Raw genomic sequence first — 19,780 nt, forward strand, 5'->3', positions numbered from 1 at the left:
TACCTACCACTCATGCCATCACGCTGAAGAAAAAAACAAAGGGCTTATAGGAGTGGCCATAGTTCCCACTTGTGTTGATCCAGTGCGCCTTCCAGAATGATGAGCTCATTGAGGGAATGTCACAGAAACATTCCCCAGACTGTAATGCTCCCTCCTCTGGTGTGGACTTTCCGACAAAACTGTTGCAGGGTGATACACATCAACTGCTATCTATCCGATGGAGCATTAAACATGACTCATCTGAAAAGGCCACCTTTCACCACTCAGTGGATGTCCAGTTGTGGTACTGATGTGCAAATTCCAGTCTTTGTCACCGATGAACAGCAGTCAGCATGGGTGCACGAACAAGGCACCTGCTGCAGAGGGCCATATGCATCAATGTTCACCAAACAGCTGTTGAGTATCATCTAGGTGATCAGTTGCTTAACAGTTGCATGTCTATTCACCCTTACACACCTGCAGCAATTGTTCACCCCAGTTGTCTATGGCTTGTAGTGCACCACAATTGCCTTGGTGCCAGTTCTGGATAGCACACTTTTGCCATGCATGTTATACTTTAACCATGGTGGCATGAGAACTGTTTAAAAACTTAACCACTTCAGAAATGCTTCCACCCTTGGCCTGAAAGTCCATGATCATGCACTTTTGGACATCAGATAAATCCTTCCTTTTCCACTTTACAACAATGACTGCACTGATTTTTGCATCTCTGCAATATGCTTTATATATCCTCTACTGCTATTGCTGCCATCTGCCGTCTGTGAATGGTTTTCACAAGTTGACGTCAAACATAGGTGGTGATCACATTAGTGTGGATGGACTGTGTACTTGAAAGTATGTAACTACACAAACTGAACACTGGTTCACTCATTGCTATGGTATAATGTTCATTAAAGTTTTAACACTAGGAAGGATAACAAATTACGAAATTTCTAGGTGTTTTGGAGCATACAGAGTGTAAAATTTAGGACACAGAGCTGCTATATCTGACAGCAACAGTGGATGTAGTCCTGCTGGGAATCAATAAGATCTGAGTTTGAATGACAGATACAGGTACTTCATTCTATTCTACTTCATCTTTATGCCAAAGTTCATCAATCTTAGTGGCTGGCAAAGATAGTTTGTTAGTCTGTCAGCAGCCCATGACCAGATGTTTTGAGTGGATGAGAGATCTGTTGAATGTGCAGGCCAGGATAACAAACATCTTCTGTATCAAGGTAAGTGACAGCAGCATGGGCAGCATGCAGTTTTGCATTATCTTGTTGGAAGATAACATCATAAAGACATCAAAGATAAGGTACAGCCTTAATGAGTCATGAATGCAACGGGTGCTGATGTGATCATGGTGTTTACCCAATGGCACCTCCTACCATCATGCAAGGTACTGGGTCTGTATGGGGATGATGAATGGCATCCGGTAAAGGTCGTCCACTTTGGAGAGTCTATACGGGGTTAATACTAAGGTGATGGTGTATGCAGAACTGGGACCTGTCTGGAAAGGTGACATGGTACCAATCCTGTGTCATATATTGTCATTGGGCACGCTGCTTTTGACACATCTCTTTCTGCTGAAGTATCATGGGAAGCTGTGACAATGGCTGTAGTGCTGACACTCTGTATGGATAACTGGCTTGCTGTAAACAAGCTCATTTTGTGACTCTAGATATATGATGGAGCTGTACAGTCCCGCAGGGCCATGCAAACAATATGTCCTCTCAGATACTAGTCTCATGGGATCATTGAGATCCTGCCTGGCATTGAGTATGGCCCTCCTAAAACCATTGATTCCATACTTGCATGGCAGTTGTGGGATCCTGAGCAGCAACATTATAGAGCAATGAAGCAGTCTTGATAGCTCCATATCCTGCCACTGTTGAATTCTGAATTGCTAGTAGGCATTTGCCCCTTTTATCTGAGATCTTCCACAAACAACTAGCATTCAAGTGCAATTTATGAATGAGAAACCTGCTGTGTAATGTTTTCTTAGATACTGAATGTCGATGGCATTACTTCTACCTGTTTTGTGTTTTGAGCTGAAATGCTAATTTTTGCATGTCAAGCAAAGCTTGCAGTATACTTCGTGTCAATTTTATGTTTATTGTGTGCTGCCTTTATAATGTTGCAATTTAAATTGTCAGATCATTGCCATTATCAGCTATTTGACAGCCATTGCTGGATGGAGACTTTATACTTCTCCGTGCATTGTAGACTTCAGTGACACACATTCATGCTGCCCTTGCATATTTTCTAATGCCATGTACCCACCTTCAACTAGCTCATCATGTGGATCTTTTCTTATCTGTTGACATGTTTTGTACATCTGTCAGGTATTTTGTTGACTATATTTCCCTTCATTTGATTTTCGATACAATAACAATTACATCTCATTCCCTAGTCCATTCCCTACCTCTCCTACTAATTATCGTCATCATCTCTCAGTTGTTATTAAGTTACTCCACTTTTGTTATGGTTTCTGCTGTAAGTCTAAACTGGTAATATATGCTGATAGTGAACTTTCCATTTCAGACACATTGGAAGCTTAGTTTTGGAAAACTGCTTAATTTTCCAAAATCACTCCATGCCATTTTTTCTCTTCTCATTATTTCCTCCACTTTCAAAGGAAGGAAGATGAGAGTTTAACATCCCATTGACAGCGTGGTCATTAGATGCAGAACAGAAGCTCAGATTACAAAATAATGGGGAAGGCATGGTCTTATCAAAGGAAGCATCTCAGCATTTATCTGTAGTGATTTAGTAACATAACAGAAAACCTAAATACAGATGGCTTGATGGGGACTTGAACCATTATCTTCCTGGAAGCAAATCCTGTGTGCTAGCCAGTGCACCACTTCACTCAGTCTCTTGGCTGTCAGTCCAGCTGTTGGCACTTTCCATTAATAAACTCTATTAGCAACTATTTTCCTAACACAGAAAATCAGCAAGTAAATGCTTGGTTCAAGAGACTGATTTCTTGTATTTAGCAAAGACATTTTGCTGAAAACAGACGCTGATGAAATTAAATTGGGAAAATTTTGTCTGAAGGTTGGTGGTGATTATTTGTTCTCATCAGGAAAATCTTCCAGAACACACATGCAATTCACCACAGATTTCATGTGTGAAAGTAATTTTGCTTTATGATAGTAATGAAAATAAATGCAGTGAATCAGTTGTATTTGGATCATGATTTGTAATGTGCACTGGCTGATGCCAGATGGAATATGATAAAGACAGAAAGAAGTAGTATCAACTGCCTCATTGAATCATTATTTCTTCATTGAGCAAAAAAACAAATGATAATTTTATTTATTTGAATATTAAGGGTATACGGAACGCCCTATGCTTACAATGTTAAATTGAGCTAAAAGTTAGGAACATTTTCTCATTTGTTATTTGGATGATACTCTTGATTTTTTCACAGAATGCAGAGATATGTTCTGCTTTTATGCTGAATTATTAATTTTGAAAAAAATAATGTATAGTTTTTCAGATATTTAATTTTTTGTAAATGTTAAAAAAAACTTATACATTTTAACAAGTATTTTAAAATTTACATCCATTAATACAAAATAATTCCACATATCTTTTAATTCAGATATATTAGAAGGTCTTAAGGAACAACTACAGAAAATTTCATCTTTCTACTATAAATAAGCCCTGAGAAAATGTACCTTATACACAAAGAAACTAAAGTTACGGGAAATTAGCTTCAAAGTTTTTACTTCAGTACAAGCCTGCTCCGTATTTTGTATCATCAGAATCGTCCAACAGCTTCCTCTTGATGGCTCTGCTATGCTGTCTAGCCATCTTTGAATATACTTTTATGGCATTTTCTGAAGACCTGAGCCGTTCCTTGTCCAAACAAAGCATAGCTGCGACAGTTCGTAGTCCTACACAGAGCCCCAACTTCTGCAGAACTTTGCACTTTGTTATATTGCCCTGATTGAATGATGAAACAGCATTATAAACGCCAAAGTGAAGTGTGTTTATACCCACAAACACAGTTTTAGGTAGTCTATTCCATATCACATGGTTCACACACTCATTTGGATTTTGAGTCCGGCCATGAAGACATTTCTTTAGTAGACTAATATCTGCGAGGTCTCGGAATATTGGTTTTATTTCATCCATTATGGCAGGTGGCAGGTGATGAGGGTGATTGTATTGTTTCTTAGTTACCTTGCCTCTGTTGTATTTGCACCAACTATCGTCTCCTTTTGGACATAGCCCATCTTGGGGATTCTCATTGTTTGAAGCTGTATGAAAAAACAGAGCCCAGACTGCTCTTCTCATTAATTCTGCATCTGCTGTATTCTGTCTTATTGCTAGACCATAGCACTTCTGAATATGATCTATTGTAGCATCTGTCAGTCTATTTTTCCCATCTAAAGTTTTTCCATCGCTCAAGTTCTTGCCTTGAGCCGTCAAAGTCTTGATCCCATCCTTTTCTGAACATGGGCAACACACTCCAGTTTGGAAATTTTCACATCGTTACCATAGGGTCTCAGTTCCTCAACTTCTTTGAAAGCCTTTGAGTCACCATCTCCAAGATAATTTATGTATCTAATGACGTACCATTTTACTGAGCGTTGATAAATACTTCTTACACCAGCAACTTCCATACCACCACTTGACCCATAGTAATTTGCCATGCACTCCTCTTCATGTTTATTTTTCATTTTCTCCTTGCATCTGCAATGCTTGGAAAGTATTGCCACATCAACTACCTTACCAGTGTCCACACTTGTAGCTGTTACTACACCATTCAGAGATGTGTGGCCTCTCTTCTGCCAGCTTCCATCAAAAGCTATGGACAAGTCTCTGCTATTATTATTTCCAACAACTGCTTCCTCAACAGCATCTTTCATGTTTTCCTGTGCCACATCTTCTACAGCAGAGCCTATTGCAATTATGTGTTTGTTAAATTTTGAAGGTGGAGGAGGGAGGTTCATCACACCACACAACATGGCACCTGCAGCCCTGCCCTTTCCTATACACCGTAATCCATAAACAGTCTAATGTTTATATCGTATAGTTTACCTGTATCTGCAGTAACATGTGAGGAATTGAAGAAAGTAACACTGTGTTTGCAATAACTGCACATCAACTCTAATTCACAAGCAAGTCCTACATGTAAGTTTGTTTTCAATGAAACACCACATTTTCCACATTGTTTGCAGCACACATTGTTCTCCAAAACGTCTGATAATAAAGAGACGTTAATTACCTCATATTTAGTAGTCCCAGCATTTAGTTTCTTGTATTCTTCTTCAATTCCAGCTAGTTTTCTTCTTGAAGCACTTTCCGGTGTAGTGGCAGCAGCATCACTCAATGTATCACTACCAGTGTTGAGGTTAGTCGCTACTGGGACATCAGCTACTGATGAAGATGAATCAGACGAATTTTTAGTACACTTTACTTTCTTGCGCCAATGTACACACTTTCTAAATACCTTCAGACTAGGTCTTGGCATGTTGAAGGAAAGAAAACTCAATGACTTCTCCACATACGACTTTCACAACAATGACATGGATGTACTCACTAAGGAAACAATACAAATGGTGCAGAATCTATTGTCAACTGTCTAGCAGTGTAGCCAACAGAAAAGCTAACTCTCTTGTGCTCAATTATATCTCTGGCAAGGCTGTCTATATCAGGTATATTTCGCGTCTCATATACAAGGTGCGGAACATCGTGTGTCGAAATTTTTTTAAAAAATTATTTAAAATAGTTCTATTCACGTCAGCCTAATATTTTATACATGGTATTAAATGGGAGAGTCTAAATTTTTCTAAAATTCATTTACCCAAAAATCGATTTTTTCATCGAAAAACTCATTCCGTATACCCTTAATTAAATATTAACTAAATATTATTGCTGATATTTGGTCTACCTCAGAGTTAAAGATTTCAGACATGTCGGTGACCAAGTGTTTATGAAATGTACTGCACAGATGATATCAGTTCTTGGACCGTTCCATATCTATTGCTGATACTGATGGAATTACCTATAGAACATAAGAGCAACTTCTTGAAGGAAGTGCTAAGTAGATACAGGTGCGCGCGCACGTGTGTGTGTGTGTGTGTGTGTGTGTGTGTGTGTGTGTGTGCGCGCGCTCGCTGTGAGAATGCTCTCGACTGAACAGGTGAGCACAGGCTTCCAGTGGTATTGCTAGTATTAAGAAAAAAAAATTTCCTTGTATGTGACTGCATTGTTATATTGTAGTATAGACAAATATTGGTCTTTTGTACATCTTGGTTGGGACAATTTCTGATGAAATGAAACTGTCTTCACACAGCAATATCTAAAGCCAAAGTTTATGATTTTATTATCTTTCTAGAGCTGGATTTAAGAATAGGCTAAGAAGAGTTGAGGCACTGAGAGGGAAGGGGCACTGAGAAACCTTTGCATTTTTGGTAGACGTGGTCACACACAAAAAAAAAAAGAACTGCGTATATTTTGAAAACATGGAAAGTAAGCTTGCAGCACTGTCACCAGCATGTCATTTGCTTCATTGTTAAGTTGGACAGTTGGTTGCACCACTGGTACCTATTGCTGTGGTTGTATTTTGCATTAATTTGTATCCAAGTTGATATTGTTTCACTGGTCATTGTTGTGCATGTTAGCCATCATTCTTTTTCAAAAGAATAGTCTGTCCAACATGAGGGGTAGTATGAAGAAGCTAAGTGATGCACAAAATAGGAAACAAGCCATTGAATGAAAAAATGAAGATGCTGTTCATACATTTACTACTTTTATTTCTGTGAATAAACCACATCAGTCAGATTTCATTTGTAAGTATTCTTAGGTAAAAGTGACTATTGTTTTTCCCTTCTATGTAAGCATATCCTGATCCAAATGTGACACCATGGAAATTACGCCTGTTCCTCTCTTGTTCTGATACAGTTTCTTTAACTCACAATCCTCAGAACTATTTTTAATGTCATTAATGACCACAGACAACAGCTGTAATAACAATTTGTAGTTGTTGGTTTGAAAGAAGGTTTTTTTTAGGTGAGTCAACAATGACTCCATGGGCACATGAAGTCATAAACTGCGGAAATAGGAATGATCAAAATATAACATATTTTACGCTAATCAGTGTTTGTTATTAGGAATCTGATAATCAGTATTTATTATTAAAAGTTATGAACTGTTATTAAGTAGTCATATTAGTTAGGAAAGGAAGATAAAACATGATATCATTATAGATGAATCCCTGCAGAGCATTTGTGATACAAATTCACATTACATTTGTGGCACATTTGCAGAATTTTATTTTTACAAAGTGTGCATCTTCTTCTGATCTGACCTGTGAGAATAATATGTCGAGTTAAATGTTTTCTTACAGAAAGAGGTACAGTCATCCTCATTTACCACTGTAACTCAGCCTAAGTTGTAGATTGCCATATTTCTGGTGTAAAGATCTTGCAATAAACTAGTTAAATTCCATTATGTCTACATTTGCCCCTAGTGGTCTGGCAAGCAACAAAGAATTGTTGACTGTACCATCAACTAGCCAAATCAAAATGGGATTCTATCAATTGTTGCCTCTTATGGCATAAGTATTAGCATCTACTACTGCACTCATAAATAAGCTGTACTGCTGTACAATTTTTGACTGATCAGTATCAATTTTCTGTTGAGCAACAACTGAATATCAGTATGCTTTTTGAAGGGGATGTACTCCAAATTCATTAGACAATAGTGTAACCATGCTGTTCCCCATCGTACAGTGCCTATATTCTTGGTTTCTCAACCTGAAGTAATCAAATCTTCTGGGTTGTTTTTTCAAGACTGGATCGCCATTAGTGGTCATTTGTCTGCTCTGTTTTGATGAACAGATCCAATCATTTTCACATGGCTTCCTTGCAAAGTTATTAGTAATCTGGGGACATAAAAAAATTGTCACAATAAACAGAAAACTGTGGGTCTGGATATTCATTCTTTACTGTATGTGTCAGATTGGCAGCAGCATGTTTTCCAAGGCCTGTACCTTGCCCTTCGAATCCTCCCTCATACAAGTAAACTTGCAAACAGTACCTTAAACACATTGTTGCAACCCATGCTTTGTTATCAAAATGGATCAGCTTTCCATGAATATGCTTTTTACAGCTATGACACTCATAATAGAGTATCATTGATCTATTGGTAGTAAAGTTTTTCTTAGAGCTACACGAGAAATTTTTTTTAATGATGTTAAACAATGGGTGAATTTTAACGATTTTGTCACCTGTATGTAAATTGTTGTTATCTGCAACATGAAAATACCTCAGCATCCCTTTGAACTGGTTATGTCACATCCAGTTGGCCACTAAAACATTGTGGGTATCTCCATTGGCCTCCCGGTATACACTGATCAGCCAGAATATTATGACCACCTACCTAATAGCCAGCCAGTACATCCACCTTTGGCAAGGATAACAGTGGCAGCACATTGTGGCTTGGGAGCAATGAGGCCTCGGTAGGTTGCTGGAGGGAGTTGGCACCACATCTGCACACACACATGTCACCTAATTCCCATAAATTCCATGGGGGGGGGAATGAGCTTGGACACCACATTCAATCACATCCCAGACACATTCAGTCGGGTTCAGATCTGGTGAGTTGGAGGGCCAGCACATCAATTGGAAATCGCCACTATGTTCCTCGAACCACTCTATCACACTCCTGGCTTTGTAATATGGCGCATCATCCTGCTGAAAAATGCCACTGCCTTTGGGAAACATGGTCATCATGAAGGGTTGTATCTCGTCTGTAACCAGTGTAAAATACTCCTTGGTCATCATGGTGCATTGAATTAGCTCCTCTGGGCCCATGGATACCCATATGAGTGTTCCCCAGAGCATAAAGGAGCTTGCCTCGATCCCACAGTACAGATGTCAAGGAGCTGTTCCCCTGGAAGACGACGGATTCACATCCTCCCATTGGCATGATGAGGAAGGTATCTGAATTCATCATACTGTGCAAACCTTTGCCACTGAACCACCATCCAGTGCCAATGTCCATGGACCCTTTTCAGTCGCAGTTGCTGATGTCATGGTGTTAACATTGGCACATGCATGGGTTATCAGCCATGGAGGCCATTGTTAGGAATGCTCAGTGCACTGTGTGTTCAGACACACTTGTACTCAGCCCAACATTAAAGTCTGATGTTAGTTCCACCACAGTTTGCTGTGTGTCCTGTTCTACCAGTCTTCCCAGGCTACAACCTCAAACATCTGTAATGAAGGCTGACCCCCCAACCCTATGACATCTGCATTTGGTTTCACCTTGATTTCACCATGTGTTGAAGACATTTCGACAGCGCTCCTTGGACACCCAAAAGGTCATGCAGTTTCCAAAATGCTCATGCCGAACCTCTGAGTCATCACAGTCTGCCATCTGTCAAACACAGAAACATTGCAAGCCTTCCCATCTACAAACAGGTTGCATGCTCACTGATACTACATGTAATGTGTGTGTGTGTGTGTGTGTGTGTGTGTGTGTCTGAATTATAATCATTCCTCACCAGATGACACTGCTATCACCTCAATGCACTTAAAGCAATAGTGGGTCGGTGCTCATAATGTTCTGGTTAATCAGTATAGTGCAGCATCCTGGTAAAGGCACACAATCAAACAGAATCAATATTCCTAGAAAACAGTGCATTTTGCCTCCTGAATGATAGAAACTAGTGTTAACATTTTTCAGTAGCATGCATTACTGTGGCCTTACAATGTGTCTTATGACATCTTCATTCAAAAATACATCAAAGAACTCAGTTGGTTCACTATTTTCATTGAGTACTAGTTGTTACCCATTGCTTTGCTCACTTATCAGCAGTTCTGTAATGTTGAGTGATGGTGAGCGAGTAAGCTAGTAATTTTATGGGATGTCTGTGTATATAGTGGTGTAGACACATATGTATAAAAAATTAATTCAATGCTAGTATGTAGGTACATAATGAATGTATTTCTATTAAATTTTGCTGTATGTAGAATCTGAAAGCATGTGTTATATTTATAATTATATTTTAAAATGCCTCAGTTCAACACAGTCATGCAGAAGTAGAGTTTTTTGGGGTTTCTCTGGCTCATCTAGTACTGGATGTGAGACTATGCCATCAAGCAACACATGCTATCTGTTTCTCCCTTCCATTTTAATGGTTATGGTGCCTACATTTTTGATCCATCCTCCTATGATCACTAATTTACAATTAACATAGTCAGTTAATAGACCATAATTAAATGCAGCCTCATCAAAAGCCTCACACATTCCACATGTAAAGATATGACTCTCTGTTTGTGGTACAACTTTTAAATGATGCCGCCACTGTGAGTCTTCGAGCTCTTGGATGCTGCATGAAATACTCAGTGTCTGAAATGCAATTGGCTTGTGACTGTTCTAATGCCTCTGTAGCTCTTAAGGCCTCCTGATATTCTGCATATAAGTTACGGCACACATGAAAACATGAGGTTTGCTGGTTTCGAGTAATTTTCACAAACTGAGCTCGCTTAGAACTATGTGTTGAATCAGAGTTATATTTGTGAAGCTTATAGTAATAGTTTTAAATAAGGTTCTTGGGATTACCATCCAATTTCAGTGTTGTTTCCCCACCAAAACTCTCCAACTATGTCAACTGGTATAGGAACTCAATGTCATAAACCATGTGCACAATACCACTGGATCAGCACTATCACAGAATAATCTATAGAAGCTAAGAGTCGCTGACCATCCACACCACTGTCATCTTGTAAAGTAGCCTATCAGGGTTCAAGCTATCTCACAACGAATTTCATGGAAATTGGTTCAGCACTTTAGTCATGAAAATATGACAGTCAGAGTAAGTTCCCACTAATAATATTTTCATGAAAGCATTGAATTGGCACATATTAATCATGTTGAGGATCATATAAGCATTATTTTGGTGAAAGTCTTTTTATTTGACACCACTTCAATGACTTGCACGTCGATGATGATGATGATGAGGACAACCCCTGATTGTTCATGTAAATGTGAACACAAAAAATAAGTTATAAGAAACAAATGACACTCAGTGGCTAAGATGCGATGGGTTTGTAACTGATACTAGTATGGATTAAACATATAGAGGCTTGTATAAACAACAAATAAGTTATAAGAAACAAATGACACTCAGTGGCTAAGATGTGATGGGTTTGTAACTGATACTAGTATGGATTAAACATGTAGAGGATTGTATTCCATTGTGTGGAACTGTATTATGAGAAACATAAAAGCAATTTCACAAATATGAAAAAGGAAAAAGTTCAAAAGTCAAAGAGCAAACAGCTTTTTCAAAGAGCAATTATTGTTCCTGCTTTTTGTTATATTCTTCAAATCAATAAATATGTTCTAATACACACTTTCTAAAGTAGCTTCTGTTCTTCCTAAGCTATCTCCATACCAAATTTTATCGAAATTGATTCAGTGGTTTAGTCATGAAAGCGTAACAGACACAGAGTGTCTTTCACACTTATAATATTAGTATGTATAAGCACTATTTTTGGAGGTGGCATCCTGCTGGGGAAGCTATGCATGGCCTGATGTGCTGTCTTCCATGTCATAAAGAAGGACCAGAACCATTGTCAGCCCTGTCAGACTGCCCAGCTGAGGGAGGTTGTTCATCAAGATAATGATGCCACCACCATGCCCTGCGTGAACTGGTCTCAGATGTCTTTGGAATTGGCTCACAGATTTGAGAAGAACCAGTAGAGCTGACCTCACTAATGGTGGCCTCATCACCTCTGTTTTTGCATTGCAGTACTACAATCTTGCCTGGAGAGAGTAACTGATTTCAGTTCAGCCCATTTATGCTGTCACAATCCTCTTTCCTAAAGTCACTGTCTGCTGTACCTCCATAACGTGGATCCATGTAAAACTTCATTCATAGTTAAGCATGTGTCATGACCTCAAAAAGAAAATAATAAGAACTTGAAGCAGAATATATGCCCAAGATGTCATATCAACCCACAAAAAATATTTCAGTTGATATGTAGTAGAAAAATTCTATAAGATAAATCTGTATGCATATCTCTAAACCATGTTTATAATTTACTATAACAAAAATTTGACTAAAAAATAATATAGTACATATGAAATACTCACATCTATAAGCACTCAGTTGCAAACTTTTTCCAAAAATGAATGTGTACAAACTTGTACTAATAACTACTACTTGAAATTACTCATATACATATTCACTGCAAGAATCTTTAGCTTGGGTCCATTTCCATCATTTGCCTAACATAGGAAATTAGGCAGCTTACAGCTGTGGCCCCTATATTCATTTTCCTCCTATGTTGCTGTAGGTGCCTGCCAGATGCTCAATGCTGCTCTCTGTCACATGTGTTGTGCAGCTCAGACTGCTACCCAGGAGACCTTGTCGGGTTCCAGAGGGCTGTTAGTTCACCCTGTGGGCAGATATGGGTTAAGTGTAGAGTTCCTGATACATTTCTTTTAAGTTACTCCATTATTTTAATTTTTCTTAAATGGAATCTTAATTTTGAGTTTAAAAAATATGAAGACTAAAAATGCAGGAAGTCAAAACTAAAACAAGATGGAGGGATGTAATGGGTGGAGAGGATCAAAAAGTCTCTTGCCCAGGATATTGCCATCTGTGAATCTGGCCCTGATTGTTTCAGTGCATGGGAAGGATTTCCTATCATATTTCAACAATAAAATTGAATAAATTTTCTTTTTCTCATAGTTACCCAAATTGACAAAAAAAGGAAATGAATAAATAAAAACATAAAAACACACAAAGTGTGCTGAATGCTACTTTCTCATTCATTGTCAAGCAATTTTGTTACAATTCTGTGGTTTGCATCTGGAAAAAGTTAAGAAATGTAAAAAAAAATTCTTTAAGTCATCACTAGTGCTGTGTGTAAACACTAATATTGGCTATTAACCTGATATAGTTCTTGGCTGCCTTGATCAATATATTGCATATTGCAGTAGCACTTAGCTCCCTTTTAACTAATGTCTGTTTTTTTCCTTGATGCATAAATGCTGCAGTGAAAGGACAAAAAGAGAAGCACTGACCAAAGCAAAAAGGTTGTCTTCTAGTAGGGTATGAGAACACTAATGACAGTGGAGTCTCTCTATGTTCTCAAACAAACAATGCAGATAACACCTTTAAGGCCTATGGAAACATTTATATCACTCTTAATTCCAAAATGCCAGCAGTATACAATCATGTGGCTATATGATTCGTAATGGATGCTGTGCCAAGCTTAACTGTTGGTGTGACCTAATTACTCATCCTTATAAAGGGTGTATCTATAATCTTGATAAAAACTTTCTTAATTGATGCAGGAGTTATAGTGTAACACTTGGAAATAAGAAATTTTGGGTTGTAACAACCAACTTGAGAGCTATAAAACCAAGTGTGTTGTGAGATAATTCTGCCACAGAATGCAAGAATTTATGAATTGTTCATTGTTTGAACAATGTAACAATTTGATTTATTATGTATATGGCTGTAACATCATGAGGTAGACAAGCCTGACCAACAAAGCCGTGTACATAATTAGGAATGAGCCCAGGAAATTTCACTAATGCACTGCATATTGAGTGTTAAGTGTACTGACGTGGTCGGTCTTGATACAGAGGTCTGTAAGACTGCAGTTTGGATTCACAACCTGAAGTCTCTCACCCCTAGCCATATGGCATTGTGTCCCATTACAGAACTAACAGACATGATTTTCATGTGGACAAGCAAACTGAAACTGTGCTGACTGTGACATATTACATCAGGCAGAGTACCCATGCAGGAAGCATCTGACACACACCATGTTTCCAAGAATGTTTCAGTGTTTGAGGGAAATGGAGCAACTGGTACCACAATACAATAACTGAGAAAGGTAACAATTTATTTTGACTTGCAACTCAGAAGAGCAAGAGCTTTCTCATGTGGAATTAGAAATCAGTCATGACAAAATAGTTCACGGGTGAACAGCTGCACATCATTTTCCAACAGGCAAAATATTTCTGCAAGCAATCAAGTTACCATCATTATGTGCATCTCTAAGTGCAAACCCCATACGGAGCATTGTTTTGATGGGAGGAGGAAGATGCTGGCCCCATGCCCTCACCTGGATGCAAACTGCAGAGAGAGAGCCAGGTCAGAGTGGAGGGAGGAGACACAAGCCCTGCACCACTTCTTATGCAAACTTTTCATCACATCCCTGACGATAGCAACATGGTTACTTGTTGAACTGTTGTTCCCTTGATCACTGACATCTGAACTATTTCATCAGGAATTATGCCAGGAGAAGTTCCAAAAATCACAGCACTCAGTCAGTTGCATGTGAAATTGGTGTTGCCCGCATTACCTTTTGGAAAACACTATGAAGACAGCAGTTACAACCTCACAAACAAAATTTTACATTTATATGTGTAATATTTTTAAAATAACTGATGCAGCCTGCATGTGTTCTAATTTATTATCTTCATTCTGAATTTCACAGAGGCACCAAGCAGTGGTTCAGCAAGTGATGGTGATGGCTATGGACCCAGTACGAGCATAGATTCTGACCATGATGGCAAAAAGTACTGGATCAGATCAGGTAAAGGATATTGAAAACATGCTAAAAGCTCTGCGTCATCAAAATTGTATCCACCAATTTATCTGAGCATATCACTGTTAGATCAATAGTTTAGCTGCGTTTTGCTTCTTGAGTCAAGAGTGAGTATGTTGTTTAAATGGGGAGTCCCTGAGATAGCAATGCATTGTTCAGGGAACTGGATTTGTTAAGAAGCAGTATTCAGGTCCTCATCCAATCAGTCTGATTTTGATTTTTAGTGGCTTTCCTAAATTATGTTCAGTGAATGCTGTGATACTTTCCCAAACATCTCAAGAAAGCTTATATCCCCTATCTTTCTCCAACTGACCTGAGGCTCTGTCTTTAATGGTGTGCTACATTTGATCATGTACATCTATTGGATGCAAGGTCCCTTTGAGATCATGATAGCCTTGAAGTAGAAACAATAAAGACTTGCCAACATCTGAAATGATGGGGGCAGCTTATAATTGGAAAAGGGAAGAGTGTACATGATTTGCCTACTTGAATGAAATATGCTTCCTATTGCATAACATCCTATTTGTGTGAAGATGTGCTGTCAGTTAGATAGAACCTGCTTAGTTAATTTAGGTCAAGTTGCATGGATGATATTAATGATATCTATGATTCTGTTCAAAGCTGTAGATCAGCAGCTGCAGAATATTTCAACAAAGATAAAAAGTCAGTTATCTGCTGCACAAAAAAAAAAAACCCTTTGTATCAGTTTGGTGGGTGGCTTTTCTCACACATACTACATACAATGTGCAGTTTTCATCACACGTATCATATACTGTTAGAGATGTCACTCCGTTTTATTGACTCTGTAGCAAAGGACACTGCCCTCCGATTCTTATATTGGCATTGGCTTACCAGTGATTTGAACCTATTTCAATTCTGAAGACAACAGTTAAAACTGTCAGAACTGGTAAAGTGTGCAGCTGATGACTAACTTTTTATCTTTGTTAATGATTTCTTATAGGAAGTGGAATGTGCCACCTGGTTTTTCAAAATCAGTACATTTGCTCATGAAAAAAGTAGTCTGTTGTTAGACTATGCCTTATTGTTTGACTAGCCATCTTTAGGGGACTTGAAATGTTTGACACATATAAACCTTACTGCTTGTTTTTGTACAACATATATCTCAAGCTAAGTATAGAATTGACATAAAACTTGCTCTATCTGTAACTGAGAGGAAGTTGGCAAAGTAAACTAACATTCCTACATTCTGATTGCTAAAATGATCAGTCACTTATAAAGTGAGAGTTACCAAACAAACTCATGTAAGATGATGATGATGATGATGATGATGTTTGGTTTGTGTGGTGCTCAACTGCATGGTCATCAGTGTCTGTACAAAGTCCCACTCTTCACACAGTCCGATCTAGCCACTTTCACGAATGATGATGAAATGACAAGGACAACACAAACACCCATTCCCTGGGCAGAGAAAATACCCAACCCAGGCGGTAATCAAACCCGGAACCCCATGATCCAGAGAATGTAATGGCTTGTGTAAGAATTACTACTAGTGATATGTCACCAATCAGTACAGAAGAGTTGATGACAGTTTTATACTGAGGGTACATATGGTTGTTACAAAAGATACCAAAAAAGGTATGGTCTATGGTAGTATTATGTGCATCTATTCATGATGTATGTTCCTCTCTAGGTGTAGTATTTAACAGAGGTACAGCACTGTGTTTCTGTGGTTCTGAAACAGGCAGTGATAAAATTGATTTGATGTTATGCCCTTCAAATTTTTCAGGTATGAAGAAAATCATGCACCTCATGGGTCAAAAGTGTGGATTTCAGTGAACACTTGCTCCCAATAAATGGGAACATTGTGACTTGTTTATAGACATCTTTAAAAACTTTTAAAATACTGCTGGACGTTGTGGCCGAGCAGTTCTAGGCGCTTCAGTCTGGAACCGCACTGCTGCTACGGTCGCAGGTTCAAATCCTGCCATGGGCACGGATGTGTATGATGTCCTTAGGTTAGATAGGTTTAAGTAGTTCTAAGTCTAGGGGACTGATGACCTCAGATGTTAAGTCCCATAGTGCTTAGAGCCATTTGAACCATTTTTTTAAAATACTTGTTTCAGTTAAAAGAAGTTGGTGTGAGTACCTAGCTGAGTAACAAACCTATTAGATGCACTGGTCGTAATATTCTTGGTGCTCAATTAAGTTTTTGAAATACATAAACATGTCTCACAAATTGGCTACTTCTCAAAAGAAGTCTTGTACTTCGTCTGAAAAGATCAGGATAATTTATTAGCTCTTTGTAAGAGCTAGTAAAGCCACAAGCAGGTCTAAGAAGAAGCTGAACACTCAGTAAGCATATTGTGACATGCATTTTTTGATGTTATCTTTGTTTTCATTTGAGCAACTCACTCCAAACGTTTATAATTCTTTCTTTTTCCCATTTCTTCATTTACATTCTCTTAACATTACATTCTTCTGTTTGAAGCTTTTTTGCTTGCTTCAATCTGATCTACACTTCCATGATTTGTGCTTGTTCTATACAGATTTATATGTTAATTTTAGGTCTTACATTTGCTTGTCTGTGAAAAACATGAATTTTCAGTTGGTTTGGTATGGTTCATGGTCTTTGCTTATTGCACATGGTAAAATGTATAGCATTTCTATAACCCTGCAATGCCATTTTTCTGGAATGTATTCAAACAAACATCTACATGCAAAAAACGGAGCAAACATGTGACAGAGCAGTAAGTTGTGAGTAAAGGTGAAGATGAAGTTGGATGCTAGACATGTAAGTGTGTCTCCTACTTGATCAGACTGTTCATTAACTACCTGTAAATTTGAAATGGCTGCACACATTTCTTCTGTCTTCCCTGGGGAAAGAAATTCCATTATCTTTTACACATGATTCTGAAGATGTTGCAGCCATTGGTGGTTATTTTTAATGCATCTATTTATTTTATTTATCTTTATATTATACTTGACACATTTCTGTATTGTGATACTCCACATCTAGGCACTTAATATTTTTTTTTCAATTCTTTTTGTCCACACACATATACATAGCTATATTTAAGTCTTTATTGTGCTGAACTGCTGAATCATTGGGCATTTCTTTCCTGTAAGTGGTATTTTAGCTGTACACAATAGGTGTTTTTTGTAATTACATGATAAATAATTACTTTGTTGGCCATTAAAATTGGAACACCAAGAAGGAACTGCAAATAATGGAAATTTTACTTGTTGTACATATACAGTATAGTAGAAATAATATATTATTAAATTTTTAGGTAATCTGGGGGTATACATGGTGAAAAATTTACAATGTAGAGCTGCTTCCTTCGATTTCAACAATGGCATGAATGTGGTTTGGCATCAAGTTGAACTGATCTCGAATGACAAATACGGGTACGTCATTTTGTGCTGCTTCAAATCTGTGCCTGAGTTTTTAATAAAGTAGCTGATGAGTGGTGGGATGCTATTCTCAGTGACCCATTTCCAGATGTTTTCAGTGGGTGCGAGATCTGGACATAGTGTTGGCCGGAGCAACAGTCAAACACCCTCTATGTTGAGGTATCTTAGAATAGCAAGGGCAGCATTCAGTCTTGCATTATCTTGTTGAAAGATAATGTCATAGAGATCTCAAAGAGATGGCACAACCAATGCCTTAACACATCAGAGCTGTAATGGCTGCCATCCAAATTACCGACTTCGCAAACCAGAGGTGATCGTGATGTGAATCCCATGACACCCCACACCATCACACTATATACTGGACCCCTATAATGATGACATATGAAGTCTCACAATGTGTGAGCCTCTAGACATAAATATTTTTACTTTGATGCTGTACACATATGTGGCATTTATACGAAAAAACGGCAAGATGTTAGACCTGTGCACAGTGTTGTAGTTGGGGTATGCCACTGTTGCTGTAGTGCTCTCTGCTGCCATGTCAAGAGAAACCACAACAATGGTCACCTTGCTGGCAGTCAGTGGTGCTCCAGACATTATCACACTTGTCTTGTAATTGGACTTCTTGAGCACTAGCCAGGCAGGGCTCCAGAGATACTGCATGACACTAAGTATGACCTCCTGAAGCCATCAGTTTCATATTCACTTGATAGTCATGGGATCTTAACACAAGCAATGATATTGCAGTACAGTAGACCCCAATAATGACACATCAATGTTATATTCCAATACATAGTACTAGATGTTTACTGTTTAGACACAAGACGTACACTATGTGATCAAAAGTATCCAGACATCCCCCAAAACATACATTTCTCATTTTAGGTGTATTATGCTGCCACCTACTGCCAGGTACTCCATACAGTGGCCTCAGTAGTCATTAGACATCGTGAGAGAGCAGAATGGGGTGCTTTGTGCAACTCATGGACTTCGAATGTGGTCAGGTGATTGGGTGTCACTTGCATCATACATCTGTACATGAGATTTCCACTCTCCTAAACATCCCTAGTCTACTGTTTTCGACATGATAGTGATGTGGAAATTTGAAGGGACATGTACAGCACAAACAGTACAGGGCGACTTCGTCTGTTGACTAATAGAGACACTGACAGTTGAAGAGGGTTGTAATGTGTAATAGGCAGACTTCTATCCAGAACATCACACAGGAATTCCAAACTGCATCAGGATCCACTGCAGTTACTATGACAGTTAGGCGGGAGGTGAGAAAACTTGGATTTCATGGTCAAGCGTATGCTCGTAAACCACACGTCACATTGGTAAATGCCAAACAATGCCTCATTTGGTGATTGATTGAACAGTGGAAAAATATTGTGTGGGTTGACAAATCATGGTACTCGATGTAGCAATCCAATGGCAGAGTGTCGGTATGGTGAATGCCTGGTGAACGTCATCTGCTAGTGTGTGTAGTGCCAACAGTAAAATTTGGAGGTGGTGGTGTTATGGTGTGGTCATGTTTTTCATGGAGGGGCTTACACCCCTTGTTGTTTTGCATGGCAATATCACAGCATAGGCCTACATTGATGTTTTAAGCACCTTCTTGCTACCCACTGTTGAAAGCTCAAGCTTTACATAAAATAATCAAGATTCAAATGCAATTTCTGAATGAGAAACCCACTGCATAATCTTTTTCTATATACCAAATATAGATGGAATTACTCCTACTTGCTTTGTGTGGCTGTGCTGAAATCTGATCATTTGAATATCCAAGCATGTAGAACACACCATTTCAATTTGGTATTTGTTAC

At 38.5% G+C, this 19,780-nt stretch overlaps 1 protein-coding gene across 2 annotated transcripts in view; it reads left to right on the forward strand.

Annotated features, from left to right (window-relative positions):
• The window catches only part of LOC126236485 (uncharacterized protein KIAA0513), a 273,756-nt gene that overhangs the window by 164,048 nt on the left and 89,928 nt on the right, over positions 1-19,780 (forward strand). For both annotated transcript variants that reach the window (XM_049945828.1, XM_049945829.1), the window contains one exon: positions 14,469-14,567. In XM_049945828.1, coding sequence (XP_049801785.1) covers positions 14,469-14,567 — 99 coding nt within the window. The remainder of the gene's footprint in view (positions 1-14,468; positions 14,568-19,780) is intronic.

Source organism: Schistocerca nitens, chromosome 2 (genome assembly GCF_023898315.1).
Source record: "Schistocerca nitens isolate TAMUIC-IGC-003100 chromosome 2, iqSchNite1.1, whole genome shotgun sequence".
NCBI classification, from domain to species: domain Eukaryota; kingdom Metazoa; phylum Arthropoda; class Insecta; order Orthoptera; family Acrididae; genus Schistocerca; species Schistocerca nitens.